This window comes from Dermacentor andersoni, chromosome 1 (genome assembly GCF_023375885.2).
Source record: "Dermacentor andersoni chromosome 1, qqDerAnde1_hic_scaffold, whole genome shotgun sequence".
NCBI classification, from domain to species: Eukaryota; Metazoa; Arthropoda; class Arachnida; order Ixodida; family Ixodidae; genus Dermacentor; species Dermacentor andersoni.
In genome coordinates, this window is record NC_092814.1 from 373606813 (window position 1) to 373622574 (window position 15762).

Sequence of the window (15762 nt, forward strand, 5' to 3'; positions counted from 1 at the left end):
AAAAGAGTGTGCTAGCTTGCCTAAGTGTTGGGCTGTGTCAGTCTGCGATAAAGGTACAGAAATAAGGGTTGCTCCTTCGTGGGCTTTCGTAGCAGCTTCGTCAGCGAGGTCGTTGCCGGAGATACCGCAATGACCAGGCAGCCACTGAAACACGACGTCGTGTCCTTTCATGATCATGTGATGGTGCATTTCTCGTATCTCCGACATGAGTTGTTCACATGACCCGCGACGGAGAGATGACAGAAGACATTATAAGGCCGCCTTTGAATCGCAGAATATTGCCCACCGATTAGCCGGTTGGTTATTAATATAATCAACGGCACCTCGGAGGGCAACAAGCTCCGAACCGGTCGATGTTGTCAAATGAGAAATCTTGTATTGGATGCTTAGTGATCGTGATGGTATAACCACTGCGCTGGTGGAGCTGGTCTGAGTGGAAGAACCATCCGTATATATGTGGACTCGATCAAAGTAGAAAGTGTGCAAACAATCCAGAGCTGCTTGCTTCAAGGCCAAGGTAGGCAGGACGGTCTTCTTTCTTATCCCTGGAACCGTAAGACGCACTTGAGGTTGCTTTAAACACCACAGAGCTGAGGTTGAACGTGTTGAGGGTGTGAAGCCCGATGGTAAGGAGGCACGATGGATGCTGACCTTGTTGGAGAAGGACGCCTGTGGTCGTCGTTCTGGCATGAATTAAGAAAGTGCAATAATATGCTATGTGCCTGATCATATGCATTGTGCTATTCATTTCTTCTGAGTTTTAATAATGGCTGGCTACTGTATGCAGTGTTGTGCAATAAAATAATATGCCACAGCAATTATTGCGGGCCTCGCAGAACAAATTGAATATATCTTTCTCAGTCAAAACATCATAGCAGGCTGAAAACAATAAACTGCAATTTTTCTTTTTGTGGTGACGAAGTGTATAAATTGTGAAAATAACCTGTTTATATTTTCTTATACTATGCAAATGAGCTGCTCCCATACATTCGAATAAGTGCTTCAATAGTACGACTTGGCAAAGGGCAACGAAAGACTCCTATTAAAACCCTCTAATTCTCAAGTTTGTATTATCTGACGGTATGTCATTTGATTAATGTAAAGAAAGGCAAACTTGATATGTGGAAACCAGTTACAATAGAACATGGCCCTTACACTGTGAAAATGTTTTGTAGCAATACACTCAATGTGAAGGCCTCCGGATGGGGTGTTGATGCGTCAAAACAACCTAGAATAATAGAGGTGCTCCATGGGCTAGATTTGGCAGAATCAAGAATTTGGGGGGAGACAAGATACGAATTGCATACATTTTAGCTATTCTAGTTTTTTTTTTTTTTTTTTTTTTTAGTGCTACAGGGGTTTCAATTCTGTTTTGCTGATTTTCTCAGAACCGACTTGTTCACGTTTCTCTCATGCACCAACAAGCATAATTATATTGACACGGATGCTTTATCTGTATCCGGTTACCGTATTTCACCGGCTAAAAAATGTTAAACGTTATCGCTCGGTGAAGGATGCACCTGAACGTATCGGAAGTTTCGCGAATGTTATCGATGGTTCTGTCTGTTGTCGACGAACCTTGCTAATCTGATTGCATACGCGACACGAATTGTGTTGTAGTTTCTGGAAGGCACGCGGACACCAGCGAATAGGCTGTAACTTTCGACGACTGCCGTATGCAAACCGACGCGCTTTACCCGCAGATGAGATTTTCTACGATTGCCGACATTGCTCGCCGCTATCGTTGCGATTGAGCCGGCACTATTCATTTACCGTCACTACTACGTGGCAATATTTCCAACACAGATTTTTTTCAGTTACACATTGCACGCCTAATTCTTACATAGTTGGCTGTGCAATAAGCTACCAAAAAATGAAATGGTGCAACAGTTTTTGATATATGGCATCGTCGTGCAGGTGTTTGCAAAGCGATCTTGCAGACCATTGCAGACAGACGACGCGCGAGCGCTGATGTCGATATTTTATACACTATTGTTACTTCAAAAATAAAAACAAACTGTTGCGGCAGGTGTATATTCATTATTCAAACGTGTTTTTAATATCTAAAAGCACATACAGATCAATAACTTATTGTTTCGAGCTTAGTTTACAGCAAGCTGTTTTAGGCCGGACTTTGACGGATGAAGACGGAGTAGTCCAGCAACAGTGCGCCGCAGCCGAGGAGCGAGCTTCGGCGCGCGTCGGAGCTTGTCTCCAGTGGTTGCGCGCCCTTTCCCTCCAGCCGAAGCGAAGCGACGCATTCGCTTGCCAGCGCGCGCCGAAGCTTTCGGCGCGTGCCAGTGGTTGGGCCTTAGACGCCGGGCGCGTCGGAGCGCATTGGCCGCGTCCGCCAGTACGTCGAACCGTCGGTCGAACTAGACGCTGTTAATCTCGCTAACGTGATGTAACGTGTGGGCGCGTTCTCGCTTCGTCGAACTATATTTAGGCCTTTAAGAGACTCTACTTTTAATACGGATGAAATGCACGAATCATATCGAGAAAAATAAAAACCGAGTACTCGCTTTCTGAGGCTGGCACGGTCATTTACGACGAACTGCGCCAAAAGCAGGTCGAGCCTTTCGCGCAAACAACACACACTGAACACTTTCTCAAAAACAATGGTCCTATATTTGCTATGCATTCCCACTGTGCAGGATCTGGGAATGGCTTCTGCGCGTTCACTTCACGCAGCAAAGCCAAATCGTAGGCCATTGAAAAGTACAGCCTTCCGCTGGTCGCCTTTGACGCTGCCATTTTGGCAAACTCTTTTCTCTCGCGCTCTCCCGAACAACCGAGAACCACGAGAGCAGCACGCAAGGCTCCCTACGTACGCACGCAAGAATGGGATGCGTGCGTACGCAGCGGCCGCGTACGCATCACGTACCGTTCGTGTTGCGTTCTGCACATGCGCTCTTTGCAGAACGTTGCGATCTTACGTACGCGAGGCCGTTGCGTACGCTACGTACGCAGTACTAAAACTGTCTAATATGTAAAAAAAATCCAACTGGGCCTTAAATACTTCCCTAAGGCCATCCTAGATGTTAACCTGCTTGAAGGAAGATCTAAACCCGTTAATATCTGCATACTGTGAACAGTTTCGTAGGCACGATGATATTAAACAGTGGGCGTTACCACTTATATCGCAGTGATGAATCTTTTGGAAAAGACCCTGATGACTAAGGCTATCGAAAGCTTTTGTGAAGTCGAGAAACAAACCTCAAGACAGTTTATTATTTTTTTTTAATTTTCTGTATATATTCTGCCTCTGCAACAAGTGCAAGCTCGATTGATTCATTTCTTTTTAAAAACCATATTCATCATCATCATCAGCCTGTTTTATTTCCACTTCAGGACGAAGGCCTCTCCCTGCGATCTCCAATTACCCCTGTCCTGCGCCAACCAATTCCAACTAGAGCCCGAGAATTTCCTAATTTCATCGCTGCACCTAGTCATCTGCCATCCTCGACTGCGTTTCCCTTCTCTTGGCACGCATTCTGTAACCTTAATGGTCCAACGGTTATCTAACCGGCGCATTACATGACCTACCCAGCTCCATTTTTTCCCTTGATGTCAATTAGAATATCATCTATACCCGTTTGCTCCGTGATCCAAACCGCTCTCTTTCTATCTCTTAACGGCATGCCTAGCAATCTTCGTTCCATCGTTCCAGGTTCTAGTTAGTAACTGACAATGTCTGCTGTATGCGATCCAACCCATTTTTATTCTTCTATGAATTTCCTTTTCATGATCAGGGTTCCCTGTAATTAGTTGACCTAGGTAAACGTACTCCTTTACAGGCTCTAGAGGCTGACTGGCGATCCTGAACTCTTGTTCCCTTGCCCGGCTTTTCATCATTATCTTTGTCATGTGCATAATAATATTGAACCCCGCTCCTGCACTCTATCTGTTAAGGTCCTCAATCATTTGTTGTAACTCGTCTGCATTGTTGCTGAATAGAACAATGAATAAAGGGAAAAATCAGACATCCAGCCGTTCGTAGCAATTGCTACAAAGGAAACCCATATGGGTTCCTCGAAAGAAAAGCCTCAGAGTTGAAGAAAAATTCGTCCTGGTCGGGACTCGAACTCGTTTTCATTTAAAACGTCGTATAAATTTACAATAGACAAGTATTCCCAGAATTTTTGCAACGTGACAGAATTTATACCCTGGTACACGTAAGATTGTCTTGCTTTTTAAAAGGGCTAGTTTGGGGCACTGACATAAAAAGGGGAAAAAGATCACTTATCGGATAATTAATGACACCTGCTTTTATGGGACATCTGACACAGTCCGCTATGAAAATATCCAATATTGTAGCTGTGTCTTCTTTTACAGTTGTTAGTACATTTATTACATTGCGATGTAATAATGCCTCGAAATCAAGGTTCATAGCACTAGCAGCACATAGAATATTCTTCAAATCTTATCCTATTCTAACTGCATACTTACCGTCATGAATAAATTGCAGAAGTGCTTTGCAAACGTTGGGCGGTAACAAACACAACATACAGATGAATGAGATTTTAGGGTAATCATTTCGTAGTCTGGCGTGACACGTGGAAACATTGAAAGGACTTCACAATTTCTTTAAACGTTAAAATGCATCCGCCCTCCTCACATGCTATCACGGTTTACGCAGTGGCAATTGTACGTTCACAAACATAAGGTGTCCTCTTCGCTACAAAACCGGCCGTAATAGCACAACAGCAGACACCGAGGAATCTCATTACAGCTAATCAAACAGCTGGGTCCAACAACCAAGGCACCGCTGATCAATGCCATAGAGCACGTGATAAAACAAAGTAAATTCTGGCTGGATGGCTTGAAAGCAAGATGAGCCTCATCTGCAACGGCAAAGGCGATAAGGACAAGACGAGCTCGTACAGGTGAATCACAGTAAGGCCGGTGATATATAGAATGTTGACGTGTTGACGTAAGCCACCCGCTGCCTCGGCTATGGGGTGCACTGCTAAGCTAGACGACGCGGGATCAAATCCCGGCCGCTGCGGCCGCCTTTCGATGGGAGGGACATGGAAAAGTGCCCTTGTCCTGTGCGTTGGGGGAACGTTAAAGATCATCTGGTGGTCAAAATTAATCCGGAGCCTTCCACTAGGTCGTTCCTCATAAGCAAATCTTGCTGTATTTTTTTAGAATACTGCGGACAATATCGCAAGCAGGAGAGGGTGCGGACAAACAAAAAAGAAAACATCCATGGCAACAAATCACAAAGTATTACGTAGGAAGGGTGAAGTTGACGGTAATAGATTCTACTCTGTAATTGTACGCGGGAAGCATGAATATTTATACGAGTTAGTCCTAGCAAATACAGGTTTGATGTGATGGCTGTTTATGATGTGAGGCTCTTCCAGTGTGTTTCTCCAAGTAGTCTTAAGGTTTTATTCCTAGTTTACTAAAATAAAGGGAAGCTAAGAAATTCTAGCGCGCTGTTTTTCTTCCTTGAGCAAGTGGTTCAAGTTCGACCAAAGGTGAGTCAAGAGGTTTGAAACGTTTGTAAACGTAGTGGACGGCTAATCTTTGATTTTTTTTTCAGGTTTTTCTGCGTTTGCCAGAGTAAACGGGTCCCAAACAGCACTTCCGCATTCCAAAGAGGGTCCGATAGTAGTTTCATATATAATCAATCTTAGACATGGGAAGATTCACCCTACTTATGTTTCAAAATGGCTCATTTCTTTCGGGCTGTGGAGCATATGTTGTTCATATGGGTAGAACAGTTAAGAGTAGAAGTTAATGTCAGTCCTTAATATTTGCATTCCTGAACCTTTACGAGGGGGCTGTTTTTTATATGGTAGGCAAAAGGAAGTTTGTTGTGTTTATTAGTGATGCACATGTGCACAGTTTTCTGATCGTTAATTACCATTTCTCATTTAACAACCATTCTGCCAATTTATTTAGTGTTATTCAAGGCGATTTGGTCAGAGACAGAATTGAAAGTGGTAAATAGCATGCATTGAAAGATACAGACGAGTCCGCCACGTCCACAATATCATTAACATAAACAATAAACAGGAGTGGTCCCAAAATAGACTTCTGCGAAAAGCCTGAGCATACATCTAAAAACCGTGAACAGGATCCGTCAACGCTAATATACCGATTACCGTTGGATAGATACGCTTTAACCCAGTAAACAATATGCGAGGGCAAAGCAATTACTTTCATTTTTAATATTAACTTTGAATGCACAACCCTATCAAATGCCTTCGAGAAGTCTAGTAGTTCAATATCAACCTGGCTGCCTAGGCAAAGAACCTTGAAAAACTCGTGAACTGTTGTGATTACTTGAGTTACTGTGGAGTATCCATGCCGGAAACCGTGTTGTGCATCAGTTATGTTTTTTTGCGATAAAAAGTCATTTATCTATTTTGCTAATATATGGCTCAAGCATTTCAGAGGAATAAGAAGTTACAGATATGGGACGATAATTATCTATCTGCCATGAGGAGCCTTTCTTAAATACAGGGATAACTTTGTCTGTACACTAGTATTCAGGAATCGTGGTTGTATCTATAGACGTCTGGAAAATTTTTCCTAAAAGGCGCGCCACTTCGTACTGAACATCTTTTGAGGAACGCATTTGGAACGTTGTCCGGCCCTGGCAATTTTTTAATGTCTAAGCGCAAGATAAGCTCAGTAACGCCTATAGTAGATGTACTAACGCTATATGTTCATTATCTTGGAGTACTTTGGCAGATAAATTTTACATCGAACATGGCCTCCAAAAAACACTTTGAAAAGAACGTGTTGAATGATTCAGCTATTTCTTTTTATATGTAAGTACACCATCATTCAATAGAAATGTATTTATTTTGCAAGAGTTCTTTTGAGACAAGAATTGCCAAAATTTGGCAGGACTTTCAGTCACAAAGCGGCCAAGCTTAACAGAAAAACAGCGCTCTTTTGATTCCTGTAGCTTTGACTTTAGATGGAGAGCTAAATTCGATATAAGGATTTTACCATGTTTTTTTCTTTCTGTAACGTTTGATTCTGCGTTTTAATTAAATAATTTCTCGGGTTATCCACGGGTTATCTCGACCTATCCGTTTCAATGTATTAGAAATGAAGGTGTCAATACAGTGCTCGCAGCATCTTTGAAGTGCTGTTCACATTATGTTGAAGTTATCACAGAAAGAAAGAAGGGTTTCTTCCAATCGACGTATAATGTTTGGGTCATCTACCGCTTCGTGGTTTTTAACGCTTATCGATTTGGGGTTGCATGAATGGGAATTGCATGGAAGAACACAGGTGAGATACATTAAGCTATGGTCAGAAATCCTCTCGTGGATTTCAGTTGTGCACTCGCCTAAGCCAGTCGAGCAGAGGATTAGGTCTGAGATTGAAGAGGATGTTCGAGTTACACGTGTTGGATGCAAAACTGTTTGACGTAGGTTATACGCCAGCATAATGTCCAATAAAGTTTGAGAACTACTCACATCAGTGGGGCCAAACGTCAACGAACACCAGTCAATATGAAGAAGATTGAAATCTCCAGCAATAATTAGCTTCTAATTAGGGTATTTGTCCAGATGATCGTATAGATCTAACAAAAAATTGGAATTAGCCCCAGGTGGCCTGTATACTCCCGCCACAACGATCTGATTACCTGATAAATTAACTTTACAGAAAACGCTTTTGTGGTCCGAGTTCACAGGAGTTCACGGCAACATCTTTTTGATAAGAACTGCTATTCCGCCACCCCGTGTAGCACGGTTTTTACTACGACATGTGTATTAAGGCGGCAAAAAGAAACTATTGTGTATATCAGGACAAAGCCAAGTTTCTTAGATAACGGTGACGTGGAGGTCGTATGAGAGGAATACACAGTTTAACTGCTTCTGTTTATTACACAGACTTTGCGCATTCAAACAGAGGAGTCGGAAAACTTCTTCCGTTTGTTTATGTTTGCCTTTTGATGTGGCAGATTTATTTCTTAATCTCGCAGGTTTTTTTATGCTATCTGTCCTTTGTAAAGGGATTCTGCTGTCCGTCGCATCACCCCACGTGTAGATTGTATTGTGTATCAAAAGTTTATCATGCAGTTTATCATAAGTTTGACCTTTTCGCCTGGATGTCTATCGGAATTTACGGAATGCCATAGCTTCTTTCTTATGCGCAACGTTGCCTGTGAAAAGTCATGCGATACAAATACGCCAGTATCTTTCAAGGTGAAGCAGTTCTTCAAAATGGAAATTTTTCATTGTAGTTGTACAGTTTCATAATAACCGGCCTCAGCTTGTTACTGCGGCTTCTGCCAATTCTGTGAATGCGTTCAGCAGAATTAATGTTTAAGCCAAGCTTATCCTGAAGACTTTGCGTACCACCATTTCTTCCAACATTTCTCTAGTTTCGTTGAGGGGTTCAGGAATACCAAAGATTACTAAATTATTTCTGCGCGCTCTGTCTTCGCAATCACGAACCTTCCTTTCTTGTAATGTTACGGTCTTGTCCAGACGCAGTACGGATTCTTCAAAAACTTATATCTTTTCTTCGTTTGCTTTCAATAATCTTAGTACTTCGTCGAGTTTCGAAACCTTAGCGTTCATTTTAGAAAGCATGCCATCACGCTTTTTTTCAGACGCTTTTATATCCTTCGGTTCAGAGAGGATAGTGTTCAACACATCCTGATCAGGACGGCGTTAGTCTCTAGGTCACCGCATAGAGCGAGGAGTATCACAGACCAGCAATCAGTAATAATACATAAGCATTGCCCAGGGCACGGTAGCATAACCAGAGCGTAATAACTGGTACGAGCACCAGAATAAAAACTGAAAACTGACCTGCACCGTCAACCAAGCAAAGTGAGCTGACATGCTTCGGCGAATGCCGCCGTGCCCTCTGGTCAGGTTACCATCGGCCACTGCTTTTATAGCCGGGATTGGTGACGTCACCCGCAAGGAAAGCCAAGAAGGTAGTCCGTCAGCACACGGGTAGTACGCTGCCGTATCTTTTGCTCCGACGGCGATGCGCGATGCGATAGGTGAGTTGAATTTCAATGATGCGTTTTCACGAGCTCCCGGGTAAGACAGGTCCTCGAGGGGCTGAAGAAACAGCAGAGCCTGCACCGTCGACCAAGCAAAGCTAGCTGACATGCTTCCATGAATGCCGCCCTGCCCTCTGCTTGAGGCACGTAACACCCCCTAATTCAATTCAATTCAGTACAAGCAATAAAATTAGAACGGTCGAAAGTGAGTGGAGAAAAATGATTAACTGGGGAAACTGGGTTCAGAGCAGGCAGACGCTTAGAGAATAATATGTTAGTACTAACTCAGTGCACAGAGCTTTAAGTTGCTCAGAATAGACCTTTATGGATGGCATTTCCAGATATTAAGGGAGCCAACGACAATGTAGTGAATTGTTATTGGACGTTGTCAACCATGACGGCATAGATGACGATTTTCTGGAGCTGCTCAGGTAGTTATACATAGTGTCCCAGCTAATTTTAGACAGAGTTTAAAAATATACCGGTGCACTCTAAGACGATGCGACCAAATGCATGATGCTGACTATTGTATGGAGTAACTCACACTATTTTTGTGTTCTGTTTATTTGCATAATTAGACAATATTATTTAACCAACTCCGAAAGCAACGAAGTTAGGCAAAAATTCCAATTAGAAAGTTGTAGAGCGCTTTGCAAAACGTCCGATTAAACAGTTTCCTACTTTCCAGCTATTACGCATTGGTGTTTTTCTGCTTACTGCAGATGTCCGAGAAATTAAAAAAAACACCACGTGACATGTCCGCTTGCGCGCCGTGATTTCAGGGCTCCCAAACGCTCGGCGTACAAACGAAGATAGCATTTAGGCGGGTGTGCTACTGCTGCGTCTGTTTATCGCTATGATGAACCGCCGGGAAGGAAGCACATCGGTGGCGTAAATGGCACAGCCAACGCCTGCATCACTGTCCTGTCGCCTTTCAAGCGGCAGCACATCCCGCTAGATGCTATGTTCGTTTGTACGAGAAATGTTTGGGAGCGCTGCAATGACGACGCGCCAGCGGGCATGCCATGTGGTAGTCTTTTATATTTGGCGTGCATCAGCATTAGGCGAAAAAAAAACACTTATACCTAAAAGATAGAGTTACAAACTGTTTAATCGGACGTTTTGCAAAGCGATCTACAACTTTCTCATTGGAATTTTTCGCCTAACTTCATTGCTTCAGAAGTTGATTCATTAATCCTGACTAATTATGCAATTAAGCATAATGCAAAAAAGTGTGACTTCCTCCATACAATAGTCAGCAAAATGCATTTGGTCACTTTGCCTTAGAGCGCATCGGCATATTTTTAAACACTGCCTAAAAGATAGCTTGGACTCCCTGTATAGGGAACTCAGTACAAATTGTATAGGAAGGCCGTAAATGCTATGAAGTGGTGGAAATACACCGAATACTCAAGCAAAGGTATCCTTTGTCTCCGTTGTTATTCACGCTTTATGTTAAGGGCGTAGAAACACGATTGCAAAGCATTGAGTTAGGGTTTCATTTACCTTGCATTCGTAATAGTCAAAGGCTGCAATAGAACGTTCCTGGGCTGATGCATGCAGACGACATAGTGCCACTAGCGGACACTGCAAGAGCTCGAGACTTGCCAAAATGTGTGGCAGCGCAAATGTAGGACTTAAGTTCAGCACATAGAAATCGGGAATTATGAAGAGACGAGTAATTACCTGGTATCACATGAACAGAACGTCATACCCATAGTCAAACAATTTAAATACCTGGACCTATACATAAACAACGTAAAGACTAACTCAAACACCCACCAAGATACCACGAAAATTAACGGGAAGCTGAATGGATCAATAATTAAACATAGGGCGCTTTGGAGCCACAATAAATATGATGTGCTGCGTTGAATGTGGGAATTGTGTAATGGTGCAGCGCTAGCGTTCGCAAATTCCAATCCGTGCTTAAAATCAAATACCTTGTCGAGCTTAGATGTTAACCAAAGATCGCTAGGGCGGTTGGCTTTGGGAGTCCACGGTGAAACCCCAAATGAGGCAGCGCAGAGTTACATGGATTGGGCCTCTTCTGAAGCCATAGAAACTCAAAGCGAAATTCGTTTTCAACAAAGACTCGAGGACAAGGATGAAAATAAATGGGCAGCTAAAACGCACACGTATCCCCAAAGCGTAGGTACAGAATGGACAAAGAAAGTTGAAAGAAGTGTATATAGACAACCAGGAGACATCTAAAAGAAAGTGAGAGTGGCAGCAAATTGAATGCAAAGAATGGAAACAAAAAGGCCATGGAGATTTCCAGGAATGGAACGAAAAAAATGTCAAGGGGATATCTGTACGGTAACACGCCTTGCTGTATGGGGTTCGTGCTGGTTGTCTAAATACAAAAACATAACGGAGAAAATATTCGCAACAATATGAGACCTGTGTCTGCTCCATCGAAAATCCGGAGACAACTCAGCACATCCTGATAGACTGCGAGGGTGTCCGCCCAGTGATATCAGTAGGTAATGTACACCTTCTAGAAGCGCTTGGATTAAAGTGGATGGAAGGATAAATTGGTCAGCGGTCGAGATAAGCAAGATACGTTTGGAGCACTAGTGTAAACATCAGGGAAGAGACTCGTACGACCGGATACATTAAAGACACAGGTAGCGGTACAAGGTAGATGTACAAGTTTTCAGGAAGAGAAAATATATTAGGGAGATGTATAAAAATGCTGGAATAAAACCCATGCCTGATTAACTCAAGCAGGCTTGGTGACTGTCACTGGTCCGCTTCAAAGGGCATGATATAAATCATCATTGTCGTCATTGGTAATGCACCTGCACTCTGTAATATTAGTCCGGGAATTTGGCACACAAATTCATCACTGTGCTGGAAGGCTCTCCCTGCTTGGGAGATTTATCCGCTTGCGACTGTTGATTGTTTCGCTCCCCATGTGCTAGCTGCTGTAGGTATTTCGTGTAAGCGGGAGTTTTACGAAGGTGACCACACTGATGTGCCTGACAGCTTCTGAAATGAAATCTTTTTAAATGTTCTGCACGAACTTCCGGGACAGACCTCGCATATATAGAATATCTTTAAATAGTGCATCTTATACGCACACAACGTAAAAAATGCATTTACGACAGGTGTAGTTGCTAGACCTGTCAACCGGCCTTGATAATTAATTTAGAGACAGATATTTTTTTTGTGTAACATCACAACTCATATGTATTATACCTATTTGCCGTTCCTTACACTGTTGCTCCATAGCAGTCTAGCATAAAAAAACCCATTAAAGCTGTATTTATACCAAAAGTCACGCCGTAGGTGATATCTTGTTGACGACCTTTACGACTTGGGACCGTTAATTAGACAAGTGATTAATGTGGCGCTTCCAAGTTTACTCGCTGAACCAAACACCTAAAAAACTGTTCACTGTAGCTGCTTCGAAACTGATTCGTGGCTGTGTTTCCATTCACTTGACAGTCGGCCGAAAATTAAAGTTATTCTAGGTTTTTTCCTCCTTGAAGCTTCCCCAAAGACATATTAAAGAATTATTTACCTGTATTCTAATTCAGTGATATTATTTGACGCAGAAAGAAGTTGGTGTCGTTTCCTTACATCATTACGTCTGGGTAATGTGCTATATTTACTATATCATTTATATAAGCGGGAGAAAGCAGTGGGCCTAACTTTAGTCCCTGCGGTAAGCCGTGTTTAATTTACATTAATGGTGACAAAAATAAAAAACGCAGAAACGCTCTCACTGAACCAAATAAATTACCAACCACCGAACCAAATTAAATTAAATTCGCCGCATCTAAGGGTCAATTCTACCATGTGTGCAAACATAATTTTTATTTAGATGCTCAGTATGTCAACCATTTGAAAATATTGGTACAGCTAAACAAGAACTAAATCGCAAAGTTTATCGATCCATAAATTTATACAGAAAACAAAGTACGTTGCACATGCACCTGTTAGACCATCTGCAGGGGATAAATTTGACTGAACAGCTGACGTGAAATTGTTGCAAGTTTCCGATTGCTTTGTTCTATACGCAAATCTGCTTTAGGCGTCTCAAAATGCCCACTTTATAAGATTATAAAATATCAGTTTTCCGGCGTATTTGTAATTTGGATGCTTCAGCTTTCATAACTTCTGCTCCTTTCCACAATTTTTTAAAATGCAAATTGGGGGCCTAAAGAAACATTATACACGCTACTCAGTAACTTTACCTTTTTCTTGCAAGTGCAACAAGTGTCATCAAATTCTGTGCTGCGGATTGCGACGAAAACGGTTTCTTCGTTCCGATATATTAGAAAGGAGATTATGACTTCCCTTATAATAGTGAGCTTTTTCATACAGCAAGGGAATGAGTATATCAGCACTGAGGGCTGATATGCACTGAGGGCTTATGCCATCTTGGGGCACAAGCTGTGAAATCTTGCCTTTACGGAACCTTCGTGACGAATATGGTGCTGTAGGCTACAGGTATAAGGCTGCTGTTGGCACATTTTTGGCTAAACGAACAGAAAGTAGATGTCCCCAGCGTTGTTTCCACGTACTTTCCAGTGTTCTAGCACACAGCCTACGCTGTATGTTTTGTCTGAGGTAAAACTTTAGCCTTTTCCAGTATGGAGGCACCGCGTGACTTGAAAAAGGTTGCAAGAATAGCGGTTCAGGCTAAGTACCAGCTGAAATTATTATTCGGCAGCGGTTTCCGCTTAAAGATTTAGTTGGGCACCATGTCCCAATTAATTTTTTTTCTGAACTGACGTCCACGTTGGGTCACTTGACCTTTCACTCTCAAGTTGATGTAGCCAAGCGAGGTAGGTGCACAACAAAACTTGCCAGATGAGGACCAGCCGGACCCAGTAAAGCCGCCGAGGACATTTCACTTTCGCAGACTCTTCTCAGAGCAAGGCCCGGAGATCGTGCAGCGCCAAGAGCGGCGAATCAGCCAAGAAGGCAGCGGACAGCAAGAAGCCGCGACGGCGGCGCACGGCGTTCACCCAGGCGCAGCTGGCTTTCCTCGAGGCCAAGTTCCGCTACCAGAAGTACCTGAGCGTCTCCGACCGCGGTTCGGTGGCCGAGGCACTCAGGCTCACCGAGACGCAGGTGAAGACTTGGTACCAGAACAGGAGGTACGCCTTTCCTGCCAACACACTAGAAGGTCGCAGCAGCGGAGTCGATTGTTACCGTAAAAATGCGCTGCGAAAAAGAAACACTTCCACAGAAACGTTTTCTAGTCATCCTCTCATAGGTCTTCACACATTCTTCTTTTACAGAGACAGCGTTAATGATAGCAAAGTCACAGCGCAAAAAAATACTGCGCCAGAATAAATAGGGACTTGCTAAGAACAAGAGCTTGCCGTTTTCGCACGTGCGCACATCTAAAAAGAACGAAAAAAGGCAGATAAGCGCTTACTCACAACTAATGGTGCATCCCATAGGGAGAAGAGGACCTCAGCGCGGTGATCCAATGGCTGAGCAGTTGTAGTTTGCGACGCCGAGACCAGCTGAGAACACTTCAAGCTGCTCCCGCGCGAAACGCGGAGTGAGAAGGAAGTCCTGTGAAGCAAACGTATCATATCCCTTTATATTAGTGGAGTTTCCGTCGTTTCCGTTCTGCGTTCGGCAGCGATGACAACTGATACGCCAAGTTCGTGTGATAATCAGCGCGGAAAACTACACTATCTCGTCACATGATAGGCTTTCACCCTCCCACCTTCTCTCGGATGGTTTCAATGGGGAAGGAGGCAGTTGTACTTCACTGCACTACTCATTAGGGCCTCTGCTTCTGTTGTGCCAATTGAATGCGTCATAAATGTTATTCGAATCAGACAGCATGCATAAAAAATGAGAAGCGTGCGTAGAACCCACCACGCAAAGGAGCATCACAGTCATCTTGCCAATCCAGCAAAACAACCATATCACAGAAGTTTGTGTAGAAACGCTGTAAATTCAAATTTTGTGACCAGAACAGCATCGCCTTTCCCATGCTTCTCGTTGTCATGAGCTGCTGAGCTTTCGGATGCCGGAATCTATTCAGCGAAAAGAAGATAATTCTCATTTCGCGGCGAGGATTCGAACTTACTACCAACCAAGTGGCAGTTCAGGACTCTGCCGCTCAGCCACTCTGCTAATACTAAAGCAGTGGAGAATGCCTATCCCGGAGAGCGCGATCGCGGCAGCGATAGCCACAATTCGCTAACGCCCGTTCAACATTTGTGTACCAGAGAAAGCTGGCGCCGTCTTTGTGTTCTAGCACTCGCCTCACGAGCTGCGGAGGTGGTCCTAAATTATTTTTTTCCTTCTACATGTAGCGACAACAACTGAGCGCGTCTCCTTCGTCTTCATTATCCTTGTTCTTCTAAAGCGATCCGCTTCCTCTGATCTTTAGTGAGAGGTGCTGACGAAGTCTTTTTTTTATTAAAGATAGCGTGAGGCCTAGTAGTGAAGTAGCCCACGTATTAATTTGAGAGAAGTCTAACAAACCCAGCAGTAAGAAGCCGAAAGATCATTATAGCAGATGCCAGTGAATTGAATTCTGGGGTTTTGCGTACCAAACCACGATTTCATTAGGAGGCGTGCGTGGTGGGGGTGTGTTGATTAATTTTGACAACCAGGGGATCATTACCGTGGCCCCAATGCACGCGATATGGGCGGTATTGCATTTCGCCCCCATCAAAATGTGGCCACACTGGCCGGGATTTGATCCCGCGACCGCGTCCTTAGCAGCGCAACACCATAGCCGCTAATCCATCAGGCGACTTGTAGAGACCAGTAGCTAGGTC

At 43.5% G+C, this 15762-nt stretch overlaps 1 protein-coding gene across 1 annotated transcript in view; it reads left to right on the plus strand.

Moving 5' to 3' along the window:
• LOC126516683 (uncharacterized) overlaps positions 1 to 15762 on the plus strand; it is a 77233-nt gene that overhangs the window by 20096 nt on the left and 41375 nt on the right. The window contains exon 3 of the mRNA XM_072289873.1: positions 13846 to 14109. Within this exon, the coding sequence (XP_072145974.1) occupies positions 13846 to 14109 (264 nt within the window). The remainder of the gene's footprint in view (positions 1 to 13845; positions 14110 to 15762) is intronic.